Below are 16311 nucleotides of genomic sequence, written 5' to 3'. Positions count from 1 at the left end.
GATAGGTTGGTAGAACAATCAAGGACAACACGCAAGATTGCTCAAGAACCCTTGCCAAGCAAGTTAAGGTTTGAATGCTCTCAATAATTTGAAGAGAAACAAATCAGAATTTGATTATAAAAATTGTGTACCCCCAACCGTACATAAAGGAGCCTTTTTATAGGCTAGAAACCTAGGAGCCTAATCCATTTGAGACAAGGATTTGCGGCCCATCTTCCTAACACTAGCAAGAGTAATTCGGTCCACACTTACATGAGATGGGCCGACTTATTTAACTCCACTAATTAACAAGACTAACGAATTAAAACATGACATCATAATAACCAACCCAACTAACAAAAACAGTGGCTAACATTACTAGTGCCCGGCCCAAGTAGCGAAGGAAAGATTAGCAACTTCCAAGCCTTCAATGTTCCTATGGACCCTTTGTTCATCATTTGGCCTCAAATCCGTGCACACATCAGAGAATCAACTTTTGGCAATTCCAAGAAGCAATTTGCAACAACTTTATCAAGTTGTTTAGGAGATTCGTTTTTCTATAAACAGGGCCTCTTGTGAACATTTCTTACAACTTTGGAGGCTAGAGAAACTACACAAAATGTAGTCTTTCACTAGAATTTCTTAGTTCAGTAGCTTAAGGTAGGATTAGTATAGTTTTTATCCAATCTTTGTACTAGCTAGACATGGATGAAGATTGAGAATTGAAGATGAAAAGATTGATGCTCACAAGTGATAAGGGGTTTAATCTTTTCAACTCTTTACTTCTTGTATTTGAATCTCATACTTAGTGTTAATACAAGTTTGGTATTTGTTTTCATTTTCTTCATGCTATGCTAGTTTCTATACCTAGAGGATGGACGAACTACCTATGATTGTTATGTGAGGTTTCATGGTTAAGTGAGTTATTTCTTGAGCATGTTATTTGCGCACTTTTGTTATTTCAATTCTGATTAATTGATCACTAATTATGATTACCTAAAGGTGTTGTATAATCAATGAAAGTTGTGATTTAACACTAGTTCATGTAAGTGTTAAACCTATGAAGTATTCTCATGGAAGTAGGGAAACATCTTTGTGATTTTAACCATAGAATTTAATGAACATATAGCTAGTTTCTTCATCATGAAATGTAGGTAAGGGATAATTATAGGTATGGTTGGTGCACTGCCGAAAGCGAGTATCCCGTACATTAGTAAATTAGCCATAATTTAGCTAAGAAAATAAATTCAATTAACCGGTAATTTTCACTTGCAAGAGTAGTTAAAAATCTCATAACCCTGGGAATATCTTTCTTGTCATTTTTATTACTTTTGTTGTATGCTAGTAGTGTAGATTTACTTGCTTTAATTATTATAATCGAAATAATAAAGGAGTTCAATTCACACCAATAATTGACAATCTTTTCTGTGGGATCGACATCTAATATCTCTTATGCAATGATAAATGATTTATATACTTATAGAAAACGGATTATTTTGATTTACAAATTTGGAAAGAATGATTAAACCTCATCATCTTCTATGCATTCTTCTTGATTTCTCAAGACAAATACATAATAGGATAAACTAAAGGTTAGTCTAGTGTTTTCTAACTCTTAAAACGCCCTAAAATACTCCTAAAGGATTAGATTTTGAAACGTTATCAAAAGTCAAGTTTGAGCATGTTTCCTAATGAAGTTCGGCTCAAAGATCAGCCCTATGTCCGGTCCAGGCTTATTTCACTGCTCGCGAAACACTAGAATCTGAAGAAGTCCGGCCCAATATCTCTTTCAATATTCGGCGCTGGACATGGGATCCACCCACAAATTCACTAGGATCTGCCCGCGGATCCTTTGTATCTGGGCAGCCCTCATTTGCTTTTTGCTTGCCTTGCGCCGTTGTTCTTTGCGCGATTCTTCTTGCCAAATTTAGTCCATTTGCTCTCCAATTAAACTCTCCACATATTAAAGCAATATAAGAACATAAATGAGTATTTTTTTTATTCAAATTAAAGGTCAAATATCATGATTAACAAGCAATTTATACAAACAAGTATACTACACACCGTGCCTTATCAAATAGCATGTTCAACTAATTTGGTTGTAGTACTTATCATGTCCAGCTGATTAAATTAATTTAAATATGTACAAGTTTTCACCTTATGATACTTTGTATTTTCACATGAAATAGAGAGAGAATTGTACGACTATACATAAGTTTCAAGATTTAAGTATTTTGTTAGCTAATACATGGTGCATATAGAGCTGCAAACGAGCCGAGTCGAGTCGAGTTTTGGCCTAATCGAGTCGAGTCTCGACATAATTTCATTGAACTCGAATTCGAGCTTGAACTCGACGAGCTGACAATTTCAAACTCGAGCTCGAGCTCGAAAAAATAAAAAATAATTATTTTATTTTTTAAAAAATAAATAAAATAATATTTTTTTCTTAATAAATAATAAAATATTAAGGATATATATGTAATTTTACTATTAAAATTAAAAAAATATAAAATATATATATACTTAAAATAAAAATATAAAAAAATATATATATGCTTAAAATAAAAAAATAAAAAAAATATTTATATATATATACTCGAGCTCGCGAGCCGGGCTTAATATTTTGAGCTCGACTTCGAGCTCGAGTTCGACTCGAGCCGCTCGATTCGTTTGCAGTCCTAGGTACATATCTTAGAATTTGACATATATGTAATTTCAAAGTAATGCTTGAATAGTACAACTAATGCCAGGGATCTTTAGGAGGAAAAAGAGTTTATCTTTATTTGCACCTCCATTGCAACATGTTAGACTAATCATGGTAATAAAGTTTGAGACTTTTAGTAGAAATGGAATTAGCCTTCTACATTACAAACTAACCAGAAGAATTGCATGAGTACTTTATTGGGCCATTTTATTAGCTACCCTTTTTGCATCAACCCTTCATATTTATTTTTTGAAAGAAACTAACTTTTTTCGTTGATTGGTTTTTGGGTAAATTAAATTTGTCTATAATTTCTTAGGAAACTTCAAATGGGGTACAAGGCAAAGATATTAAATGGAAAAGACTAGTGGGTTTTGCGTGTTACATGAGAGGAATTGAATTGTTTTTTTTTTTAAATTACAATATAGTTGGTAGCTGAAGGAGCGGGGTACAATGGTAAAATTCTTATTAATCTCCTAATTTTGTTTTATTGTTTTGGGTTACTTTTGGCTACTCTTGAGATGGGGTCAAAACAAATTCATTCAATTATGTTTTGATTTCGGCAGCGCATTTAATGAGGAAATAAGGTGACTAGTGCGCTACTATGTTGGCCGTGTTGTTTTTTCTGTTAGAGGTTTAGCATTCTGGTGTTTACTCTTTAAACATTTTAAATGGCAGTGGAAATCCAATTGAGTGGATACTGAATTACCACATCAGAGGATAACCCAGTATAGTAGGTATTAGTAATAATTGGATTCATGGAAATTATTTCGCCAAGATCAACAACTTACAATTTTCAACATAATGGAATTCAATAATTTGCAAAGTGTTAAATAAATCAAAAACTAGAAAAGTACCTTGTAGAGAAGCTTTTGCAATGGAGGTGGAGAAAGGGAAAGCCTTTATCCATTGGAGATGGAGATAACAGCTTTCTAAGTTCAACGGATGTTCTATCCCACTTCTTATACTATTTTCTGTCTCACTTTTTTATTATATTACTATTTCTCGTTCATAAACATAATATTTTAGTTCTTTTTTTGTTCCCTTCAGAAACATCACATATTGCTATTTCTCAATTTATAGTTCTTGGATCTTAAGGGAACAAAAAAAGAAGGAGAAATATGAAAGGAACAAAAACAGAACTAAAATATGATGTTTATGAAAGAGAAATAGCAATATAATAAAATGTGAGATAGAGAATGACACAAGTAGTGAGACAGAAGATCCATTGTGCTTGTCAACCTGAGAGAGAATGGCTTAGGGAATAAGATGGGAAGTGGGATAGAGAATCCGTTGTGGATTAAATCATGCCTACTGTCTAAATCTACATTGCTAATTAATGCATTAATAATGACTTGTACTATGTGCATTGATAACTTATGCTCTTAATGATAAAAGTTGTACAAGGTATGAATTTATGATGGAGTGGTGTGGATTTAACCCCTCCTTAAATATAATCACCCACATTAATATACCATTGGTAGAGCAGGCAAGCTAAATTTTTAGCTTAAATGGTCTCTTCAAACTACTACGTTTTCCCCACACGAAGTAGGCAACTAGTACTAGAAGGTTTGGAAACTTGAGCGAATGAATTTTCAACCTCGCAAGCTAATGAGCTTATTGATTACGAAGTTCATGGAGATGTATCTGTTGATAATGTTTAAGGTTTAGGGAAAAATGAAATCATGGATTACTCTGCAATGGAGCTTTTTTTATGAGACGGATAATTCAAGAAAATGCATTGAAATTCAACATATAAAAATGCCAACCTATTTGTTGTCAATCTAAAAATAGGATAAAATACTACCCAACGTCGATTGAGCTTTTGAGTTCTTAAACTACATATGTAGTCATCCTTGAGGAATAACATGTTACAAGGACACAAGACATGCTCATGCTGACAAAGAATTCAAGAATTTATTGGGAATTCAATGTTACCTCATCAATAATTTAAGTTATTCATAATATTTTTAGAGAAAGTTTAAAACTCGTAAAATGACAAATCAGATTAATTTGAAAAGCAACACAATCAACTGCTGCTTCTAGAGACAAATAAAAGTCTTCAATTGAACATTTGTCGAAACAAATGAGAACAATTGTTAGGAAATTGGCTTAATTTCTTTTAGGTAGAATTCTTGTTTTGTGTGAAAGTAATTAGTTTTCTAATTGGTTTTAGTTACTTGAAGTAGTAGCCAAGGAATATTCTATTTCTTTTAGGATTAGAAGTTATTTCCTATTCTAACTCAGTGTAGGAATTAGAATTGGTTTCCTATTGTTATTTGGGTTTTGATCAAATAATGTTCTCTATAAATACATGAGTTGACATACTACACAAGAGACACACAAGGGCATACAAGAGGGCATCATGTAGCCTTATACATGGGGTGTGAGAGAGGGTTCTTGAGAGATGAGAGATGGTATACAAGGGTTGGTTTTGGGTTCAAATTGTATTCTTGTATAAGGCTTTCCTCTCATAATAAAGAACGGGTTTCTCTCCGTGGATGTAGGCTCAATGGTGGAGCCGAACCACGTTAAATATTGTGTGTCATTTATTTTTCATGCTTGTGACTTGTTCCTCATTAAATTATTGTGCATTTGATATCTCAATAATTGTTTATTTAACATGAAAGTGCTTAAGTGTTACACTTTTTTAATACATAGAGTAAAGCAGAACAAAGAGATATTTTTAGGTGATACTCTATATCTTACAAAAAAAATAAAAAGAAAGATTTCTAATCCACACACACATATGTATGTATGTATGTATGTATGTATGTATGTATGTATGTATGTATGAGACATACCACTCTAAATTTTATTAATTAAAATAAATAAGGAGGCCACGAACTTGACCTCGAAGATATGTTAGATAAATCATAAGTAAGGAATATCATTCCTTTACAATGTTATGTCTAAAATATGGAAAACTAATCTTCATGTACTTGATTATATTCTAAATATTGGATTCTCTCATAGTTTAGTATTAAACTAACATAGCGAAGTACAAAGGTAAAAATTCTAAACCGGTCCTCACACACTACCTTTACACAAAATCTTTAGTCCCTCTCCTTGCATAAGAAAAAAAATATAGAAAATGAGAGTTGTTTGGACAGCCATTTTTTAAAGAAAAATTGCGATGTTTTCCGTGAACACATTTCCCAATCACTTTTTTACCTTACATATATCAAATCACTACAGTATTTTTTCTACAAAAAATCTAGAAAAATGCAATCCAAACACAAAAATTTTCCCTGTACATGCTACTGCTTCGTCCAAAATTTCGTATGCAATAATTCTCATTTCCATGGAATCAAGCCCTACATGACGATGATCTGCTTTTTATAGTAAACAAGGCTTCTGGAATGAGAAAGATAATACTTGAATTAATGCTGCAACCAATTATACGTATATATTTGTTATGTTTAATTTTCAAGATTGACTTTCTCCAACTTTCAATCAGTCCATAAATTTTTTTTTTTGTGCTGAGGAAAATTTTTAGAAAAATTAAATAAGCTATGAAATTCACTAGAAAGAAATGCAAACAATTTAATCACTTTCATCGCATTTGAAAACTGGGAAAGCCACAGGGGTATACATGATCTAAATGAGACATAATATTCACTTATTAGATACTAGAAAGTTGTGTAACTGAGCTTATTTCAGATTTCATTGAAAGATATTTGCTAATTTGACAATTAAGATAACTTTTGTTGCTAAATTCTTGTCTGTATCTAGGTGGAGATTTCATTCAAACAGAAGAAGCAAGTGGTCGGGAAAGTGCTTCAAAAAAAATGAAAAGGGAATTTAAACGAGCCCCTTTGTCTTTCATGTCCGAGTGTGTTTGGATAGAAAATTATTTGGAAAAATTTTTATAATCACAATGTAGCACTTCTTTTGATATGGTATATGTGAAATAAAAAATTGATTACAAAAATGAAAAACTGATTGAAAATTATTTTAGAGATGCAATTATTTTTTTCCATTTTGTTGCCTTATGTAGACACAATTGCAGGTAGCAACCATTCCTGATGGTTAAGGATGGTTGCCCCAAAAAAAAAAAAAAAAAAAGTGTAAAGCCCATATCATATGGAGTATATCGTTTTTTAATGTCATGATGATTGGGGTTCACAAAAATTATTCTTTGTTATTCAGTGTTCAAATTGGTTTAAAATAACTGAATAGAAGACTTAGACCCTATTTGGATTGCTTTTTGTTTTTTGGAAAAAATTTCTTATTTTCAGGAATATTCCATTTGCATACTTTTCAATCAACTTTTTATATCAACATACGTCATATTCTAGAAATATTAAAGTAATTTTTTCTCAAAATCTCTTTAAAAAATGCAATCCAAACAACTTCCTATATTCTGTTCAAATGCATAAAATCGTTCCAGAACAGTTAAACTGGCTCCCAGTTTTTTTTTTTTTAATTTAAAAATGTTTCCTCTTAACATGTAACTCAATCAAGCGCAACGCGGGTTGTCAAATCAAACCTCACCGCGTCTGGTATTCCGACTTTCAAGTCCCAAGTTCACACTTCACATTCACATTTCACTGCGGAATAGACCTTCGAAACAGAGGGTCAAGAGCCTTTGTAATTATCTATAATGTCGCTGCCATCGTGATAAATGTAAACCGATACCCCTATCAACTTGAGGGTCCTATGGTCAGTCAATCTCATGAAAGGTCAACCGATACCCCTATCAACGCGCAACTATTTGTTTGAAAAGGTATGAAGTATTATGTAGGCCTGTCAACGGGTCGGGTCTAGACCCGAATCCGGATCGGATCCGTGAAATTATTGCGGGTATGGATAGGGATTTAATTCCGTTTCCCGGATCCGTTTTGTCAAACAAAAACGGGTCGGATACGAAATATAGTATTCCGACCCGTATTAGACCCGGATCCGGATATAAATGAATTAATAATTTAAAAAAATATATATTTATCAATATAATTTGATTAGGGTGATGTATTTGAATAAAGTCAATTTGATTTCTTTTCTTATTTGGTTTTTTCTTTGCATTAGTAAGAAATTAGTTTACAAATATATTTTTTTCTCATTTTTATTAGAAATTATAAATTTTGTTAAATTTGTTCGGGTAGACCCGACCCGGATCCGGAACCCGCCGGATCCGGATCCGGAACATAGAATAAAAGACCCGTCTGGTAAACGGGTCGGATCGGGTCCGGTATAGTAATAATTTCGGCCCGGACCCGGCCCGTTGACCGCCCTAGTATTATGGAGCTTGAGGGTGCTACGGTCAATTAATCTCATAAAAGCTTGAACCCCACTCTATTAATGTGCAAGTGTTCACTGTAAAGTGTAATGCAGAGAGAGTGGACGACAGCAAAAGAGTTCGAGGAAGAAAAGAAGAAAATAAGGAGAAATTTTTTGTTTGGATAGAATATTATTTGAAATATTTTTGAAATAAATACTGTATTACTTTTTTTGATGTGATGTATATGAAATGAAATTAAAAAAAAAAGTGATTGGAAATATAAAAAGATGGTTTGAAAAATATATTTATGATGCAAACCAAATATTATTTGGTAAAAATCAACTATCCAAACATATAACCACAAAACATTCAACAAATATTTTGATACTCATGACTTCTGGGATTCATAGGTTGGTTTAGATACTCTGATCATATACGCTCAAGAGGAAGTGAAGGTGTTGAAGAATCAGAAAAAAACTAGGACTTTGCTTGGATCGAGAGTTTTTTCAAAAAATACCACATATTCTAAAAACACCTCCAAATATACGCAATCTCAAATACACATAACAAATTAAATAAATAAAAATACCAATTCTTTCTTCTCTCACCCACCACGACCACCACCCTCCTTGTCCACTTCTTACTGCTCCACCGTCACCACCCCCTCCTTCCTCCTCTCTCCTCCCTCTCCCTTCCCCTACTTCCTCCCCTTCCCTCCTCCCAGAACAGGAATTCATCCTCACTTTACAGTCTACTAAAGACATACAGTGGATTCTCATTCATAAACAGTACACATACGATTGAAGGATTTTGGTTTGGTGAGAAGTACATTGCGATAGCTAATACATATAACTTGTTCAAACTGACATCTAATAGAGTTGAAGTATTAATAACCAAATCTTCAATACTCATTCTGAAACATATCCAGCACCTTGGTCTCCAAGTCCTTGACAGAATATTTTATGTACTCACTGATCACACGCTTCACTTTGTGTACTCGGCTTAGCCGCTCAAGAAAGTGATTATAGGCCGGAATCAGCTTAGCCAATATGCATTCAAGAAGTTTCATCCGCAGCTGCTGATCTGGTACTATCCATCCTTCTTGAGCCTGAAGAATATCTTCAAACAGATGATTGAAGGTCTTGAACTTTTTTTTCACAGCTCTTGTAGACCTTCCAGGAAAGAAATCACAATTCAAATGTGATTTTAATCCTTCACCCTTTAAAAAAGTGCAGACTTCGCCCCAACTTCTACGGAAATAATCAGTCTTTGCCAGCTCCACTTTTTCTCTTAATTTCATCTGCAGGTGAGTGCCAATAAGTTCTTCCAACTCCTTGGAACTTTTAATCTTCTCAGAAACAGAGTTAACATTGTTCATCATGAACAGACAATGCAGAGATTCTTGTCCATAGAAGTTGGACTTGAATTTCAAGTTCTGCAGGAAAAACTCGATAACTCGAGTAAGATGCCTCTTTAGGAAAATTAGCCCTTCATCCATTTCACGTGAACCCGGTATTTCTGGAGGATCTTGGTCGTCATTGGAACCTTGGGGTCTAGCCACCAACTCAGTTAAGGATTCCCTGTGAACATAAATCAGGTCAATGTGATGAATTATGTACTTAGTTAAGGGGTGAATTCCTCCTCCAGGTAATGGCCTTGTCGAAAGCTCACGAAGAACGTGTTTCTCTGTAACAGAAAGGAGGTTTGCCATTTGCTGTTTCAGTCGGAGCATAATGTTAGTGGCAAAATTGCAGATGGTTTTCGCTAGGCATACATCTTGGTCCAAATATGCCATCAGATGTGGAATTAGATTGGTTAGTTCATGATATAAGGGCAACAAAATGTCTGGTCTCTGGGGCAATCGGCCCCTGGCTAATAGAGAGTCTGGAAACTCAAGCAACTCAGCAGCAGTCCCTTCTATTATGTACACAAAACCGTTAGCAGCAGAATCCTCGAATGATCCCAGATCTCCAAAAATTTGCTCATAGAAACACTTCTCTATTCCAAAAATGGTGCCTACGCAAATCTTGGCTACTTGTATCCACCGTTGGGTTTTCTCACTCAACTCATCCGTGCACATAAAAACACAGACGGTCTCTACCTTCAATTTCTCACGAAGCCTCACATATACCAGGTTGACTACATCCTTTCGATGCTCGGTATACATCTGAACACAATCAGCCAATTCATTTCTGGAGCTCAACGTTGCTGCCATACACCTAAGCGTTTTTATACCTTCCTCACTAAAGACTGCGTGATGGCCCTCGTAGTCTTCGTAGTGCAATGTGATGGTGGAGCTATCTGTAATGGAAGCTGAAAGATACACTGAATTATTCGAACTCTTCAAGAATTGATCTGCACCTATGGTGTACTTGGGGTTGAATAATACGTCTAGGAAAAGGTGCTTGAGGTGCGAAAACGGGATTTGGGATTTGTTATCACTGTGAATTGGGAGTATATCTTTTGTGGAATTCATACTTGGGCGGGTGAAATCAAGGTCCCAATGTCTCGGTACTGTAATTATGTCTCTTGACTTTGCTAAAAAGGTGCACGAGGGGCCGCGGAAATGCCAGTTCGGAGAAGTGCTTAGGAAATACAAAAATGCGGTTGGAAATTGTCATCAAAAGATGGAAGGGAATTGGACATGGCAGACAACAAACAAAGAGCATCAAAATTGCTGTTGGGGCATATCTCTGTTGTATGCAGCAATTTGTATACTGAAGATTGCAGAGAGAAAAAGCGTGGTGTGGGAGTCCGAAAGAAAAGAGGAGGTTCGGTTTGGGCTGGGCTTGGGGGGATTTTGAGTGAGGGCAAGAAGAAGATGGTCAGACTAAGGTGGGATGAATGCCAACGGAGGAGCTGCTGCTTGGAAGCTTCTGATGGGTGGTTACTGTGTGTCTGCGTGTTTTATTTTCTTCCAATTTTCGTTTTTAGTAGTAGAACATACTGCATTGAGTGCAGGAGAAAGAGCCAGGAAAGTAAGCCAGCCGGGTTCCAATTTTCGTTTTCAGTAGTAGAATATACTACACCGAGTGCAGGAGTAAGAGCGGAGGAAAGCAAGTCAGCTGGGTCCGACTAGTAAACGGTATACAGAGGGAAGTAATCGATCAAGTCTTCTAAAGCCAGAATGACTAAAGTACGTATTCTCGGGTTCCATGCTGGACCAATGGATTCCTTCCAAACGACCTAATTTTTTGTGGAATAGTTGGGCAGTAAAGCAGGAGTCTGGCTCCAATGTTCCAAGAGTAGATTGGGACATAGAAATAAAAATCAAGGAATTTTCATCGAACTTGCTCGAAGGTCATGCAAGTTTCACGTTCCTTATGAACTGCCAAATCGGGACTCACAATGGAGATAGAAATTGTCTTCACTCAGTTTAAAGAAATCACAGAGAATGAGAGACTCACCTTGAAATGTATGGAAGAATTGGCTTTTGGATTAACATCTCTCTATAATTCTTTTGCAGCTGATGAAATCATTGGAGAGCCTATGAATAAAATTGGTCTTTGGCTATCTGAAATGCTCAAAAAGGTTCAGGTTTTGAAGGCAAAGCGTGAAGAGCTTTATCTTCAAGTACCAATACTAAATTTCCCCAAGAATCCTGCACCATGCTTCATTGAGTTTCTACAGCAAAAATTAAAACAGCAGCTGAAGTCGAATCGTGATTTAGTCGAACATTTGACCCATCATATTCAAACCTTTTCTGAGGACCAGTAATACCTCACGTGCATGCTTTGCACGTGAATATATTTTCCAAAATATAAAACCTTTAACATATTAAATTTTGTGCAAAACTTTGATTATTAGCACAATATAAACTAAGAAATTATATAATGAACAAAATTAAACAATTGGTAATTGTACAAAAAGTTTATTGTGTATAAAACAATTAAAAGTTTATTGTGCATTCTATACTTATAAAAACTCTGAAGATAGATGATTATCATATTTAAACTAAGTTATTGGTGTAATATTGATTAAGAAACTATATAATAAGCAAAATTAAGCATTGCTAGTTGTAGAAAATGTTTATTATATACAAAGCAATTAAAAATTTATTGAACTCTAAAGATGGAAGATTATCATGTTGCATATTTTACTTGGATTGTGATAGTAAGAAGAGGATGTTTTCCATGTTCTATCAAATTAGTGTATACAACAAAACCTGAGTGAAATACATACTAAGATGTTATGATTTGCATACAATAAGTTTTTATCAATTTTAGTAGTTGTAACCTTTTCTGCTATATTTTTAATCATTATCAATAATGTTTTTGAAGTTTTCTTAGTCAATATGATATAATATAGTTAATTTAATCATCAATTTAACCTTTTTCTTTCTCATTAATTGTTTATAATCTTTTGCTTTTTTATTAATTATGATTTTCATCTAAACCAATATGTATATAAAATATAGTTAACTTTAATTAACACACATAAGAATATAATAATTGGAGATGAAGAATATGATTGGTCAATATAATTATAAGTGGGCAGTTTTTAATTTTAATTACCAATATTTTTGAGATGTAATTTATTGAAACTTTTCATTTTTCTTATTAGTGTTATGATTAAAATGCAAATAACTCTAATTAAAAGACATGAGAGTAATTTAAGTATAATAAAAACTAAAATCAAAATATGCTTACACTTACACTGCCTTGCCAAGACTCATTATACTTTTTATATACTCCCTCCATTCCAATCAATTGGTTGTGCTTTGGGAATCCCACATTTTTTCAACAGTGTTCAGATTTCCAAAGGTTATGGGTTATGTTCCAAGAATGCCCTGCTTGAATTAGCTATGTAGCCTACGTGTGTTGCTCCATTCAAGGTAGGATAGAGTGGTGATAAGACTGTGGGACCCATACCTATAATATGTTGTCAAGCTCTTTTGGCGAAAATGCAATGCACGAATCACTCACACACCATCAAATGAAAATTCTCTATTTCATAGGTGAACATTGGGCCCACTAAAATATAAGAATCTTCTTGTAAGATTTAAGGGCATCAATGGAAATCGGTGAAAGTTTTGATTGCCATTATTGGCAAGTAACACTAATTTTGGGACGGATCAAAAATGAAAATATGACACTTCTTTGCCTTGTAGTATTTCAAGAAGACAAGGAGATTCCAGTTCAAAATTTGACATGGCTATGGATGGTGGAAGGGTGTTCGCACAAAAAAAAAATGCGGACAACGGAAGTAATTTTGACACATAAAAATATGTGGAAAAAGGAGGAGAACAAATATTTAATAAATTCTCAATAATTTAATTGACTCAAAACTCAACAATAATAACATTAAGTCGTAACGTTCGCTCACGACAACTTTCAAATCACAACTATTGGACTTTGTCTCAAACCCGCTCTCTAGATTCAACTCAACTCCAAGTAATAACTTAGTAGACTGACAATATTTATAGATTCTAAAACTTCCTAAAACAAATACAACTGTAAACCAAAACTTACTTAGAAACTAATTTTAGATTTCCTAATCTAATATAGAAACTAAAATAATAAGATCCCAAAAAGAATTAGGAAACTAAATACTAAAATAGATTGGTTTAATTTCCTTCATTGCCTTCCTTAAACCAAACACTTGATGTTGTTATCTCCAATGCCATCACGAGCTTAAATTTCCATGAAAAATTCAATTGCTGTATAGATGACCTGAAACTCCAACTTGCAATTGATTTTCAATTTCATCTTCGCGTGTGCTAGTTAACAAAACTTGTATTTCGTGAACAATTTCTTGGCTTGATCACTTCTCTCAAAAAGTCAAACATGTTCACCCATGCTTCATTGCATACTCCATAGTTCAATTCATCCATGTCGATCGAGAAAATTTCTTGAAATCACGAAATCATACTTTTCACTGCCAAAAATTTCAACACCATCATGAACTTGTTTTGATTCGTCCATACCAATAACCATATTAGTTTTAGTTACCCCATAAAACTCAACTAATTGTCTGCCTCACTATTGTTTTTAACCAAGTTTATCATTTGATTTTTCTTTTAAAAAAATTTATCAGTCCCGACAAAATTAACAATTTCTACGTTGCCACAATCTTCAATTACATCAGTAATTTCACCAATAATTTCGCTTTCTTTATCAACCACTTGTGAAATTTCTTTTTGAAGAAATTCCTCATCTTTATGTGCACCCACAACTTTTGCAATTTCTTCTTTTTTTGACTCATCAAAAAATTCTGTTTCTTTTTTCTTGTCACAAATTTCTTTTTCACCATGACCACAGTAAGAATTCATTAAAAATTTTCAAGCTTCCTTTGCTGTCATTGCATGTATGAATTTATTCACTACATGCAACTACAGTTGAGTGTTAAGATAGTAGAATGCTTTACAATCCAACTGTCTATTCCTCTCCAACTCTTTGATTGCATCACCTGATGATTCCATATGCCTCGTATAGGTTCCGTGAACCCCCTTTGGATAATATTCTAAATTCCAATAAGTCAAAAAAACCTTTTCATGATCTAACTCCAAATTTCAAAAGAGTTTTTACCATCAAAGATAAAAATGCCACAATGTGGTTAAATAATATGGATCCATACTTTAATTTCACGAACAAACCACAATCTCCAAGATTAAAGCCTAGATTCTGATACCACTTGTAGGCACACAAAAAAAATGCGCACAGCAGAAGTAATTCTGACACATAAAAATATGTGGAAAGAGGAGAACAAATACTCAATAAATTCTCAATAATTTAATTGACTCAAAATTCAACAATAATAATACTAAGTCATAGCCTTCGCTCACTACAACTTACAAATTACAACTATGAGACTTTTGTTAGACATAAGGAGCAGGATCTTTAGTATGATTTGTAAATTAAACTTAAGAAATAAATTCTAGATTAATATACCTTGAGATATTGAAGACATTTTTTGGAGAAGAATTTCACAGCCCTTCAGCAAGCCTTCCAATCACCAAGGTTGAAAACTATAAACCTTTGCTGTCTAGCCTTCCCTCACCTAACTCTCTATTATGTTATTGTAGTGATGGGTAAAAAATAACGAATGTCAGAGTGGTCAGAGGGACCAGGAGCCCTAGAGTATTTATAGAGTCACAATCCCTCCCATCATAGAATTGTGATAGACTCTAATTTCTTCAGATATATGATACTTTATTATGATAAGATACAGCTTAATAATCACTGTAATTATCAGATAAAATATCACATATAATACATCTAGATACAACGAATATGGAATTCCTTACTTTCTCCAATTTGTCTATCTTTAGGATTCTAATTAAAACTATCAACATAAATCTATTTATGTGGTTACTAATCTCATGAGCTAGTGAGATAACAATTGAATATTGAAACCATATCATGTGGTCATGTAGGCCACACTAATATTTCAACATTCTCCCACTTGGACAAATGACCACATACATTTGATAGTCCAGAATCAAGAAACAAAATAAGTGGCCACAAAAAAATGTTTACCCTACGTTGTTATCAAAATGGATTATGGCGGTTATATGTCAATTGACAAACATATTCCCTTCCATATATCACAATTTTAATAACTAGATGTAGATAAACTAATTGAGGAAGGAATGAACAACAAAATAAGAGTGTTCATTAATGGTCCATATATTATATCCTGACTAATTTCTTTCGAAAATACAAAAATATGCACAAAGCAGGAAATAATATATAAGCAATTATGTGTCCAGAATAATACACAATATTCATAAAATAGCAAGACCCATGGAACTGACATGTTCCTGAAATTTCTTTGGCGCCAATGCTTTCATTAATGGGTCTACAAGCATCAAATCAATGTTTATATGCTCAATGGACACCTTTTGCTGTTGAATTCTTTCTCGAACAACATGAAATTTTAATTCAATGTGCTTAGATTTGCTAGAGCACTTGTTATTTTTCGAGAAAAATACAACTGCAGAATTATCACAATATACCATAATAGGTCGGGATATAGAGTCCATAATTTGAAGACCTTCAATAAAATTTCGCAACCAAATGGCTTGAGAAGTGGCTTCATGACAAGCTATAAATTCTGCTTCCATTGTGGAAGAAGCAATTATAGTTTGTTTTGCACTTTTCCATGATATAGCTCCACCAGCGAGCATGAAAACATATCCAGAAGTAGATTTCATGCTATCAATACATCCCATAAAATCCGAATCCGAGTACGCAACAATTTCAAACTGATCACTATGCTTATAGGTGAGCATTAAATTTTTGGTACCCTGAAGATATCGCATCACCTTTTTAGCTGCGATCCAGTGATCAAATCCCGGATTACTTTGAAATCTACCAAGCATTCGAACAGCAAAACTAATATTTGGGCATGTACAAGTTTGAGCATATATCAAACTTCCTACAGCTGAGGCATATGGTACTGTTTCCAT

At 34.0% G+C, this 16311-nt stretch overlaps 2 protein-coding genes across 2 annotated transcripts; both read right to left on the bottom strand.

The window, feature by feature from the left end:
• Positions 1-8802: 8802 nt before the first annotated feature.
• Positions 8803-10377, bottom strand: LOC113718098 (exocyst complex component EXO70B1-like). Its single transcript, XM_027243016.1, has one exon. It carries the CDS (start codon positions 10375-10377, stop codon positions 8803-8805), a length of 1575 nt encoding a protein of 524 aa, XP_027098817.1.
• A 5250-nt stretch (positions 10378-15627) lies between these two features.
• Positions 15628-16311, bottom strand: LOC140021137 (secreted RxLR effector protein 161-like). The gene has a single exon (XM_072071907.1). The coding sequence runs from the start codon at positions 16309-16311 to the stop codon at positions 15628-15630; it is 684 nt and encodes a 227-aa protein (XP_071928008.1).

The sequence above is a fragment of the Coffea arabica genome, chromosome 11e (assembly GCF_036785885.1).
Source record: "Coffea arabica cultivar ET-39 chromosome 11e, Coffea Arabica ET-39 HiFi, whole genome shotgun sequence".
Lineage (NCBI taxonomy): Eukaryota > Viridiplantae > Streptophyta > Magnoliopsida > Gentianales > Rubiaceae > Coffea > Coffea arabica.
Note: the sequence above shows the minus strand (reverse complement) of the source record. Positions and strands in the feature narration are given on the sequence as shown.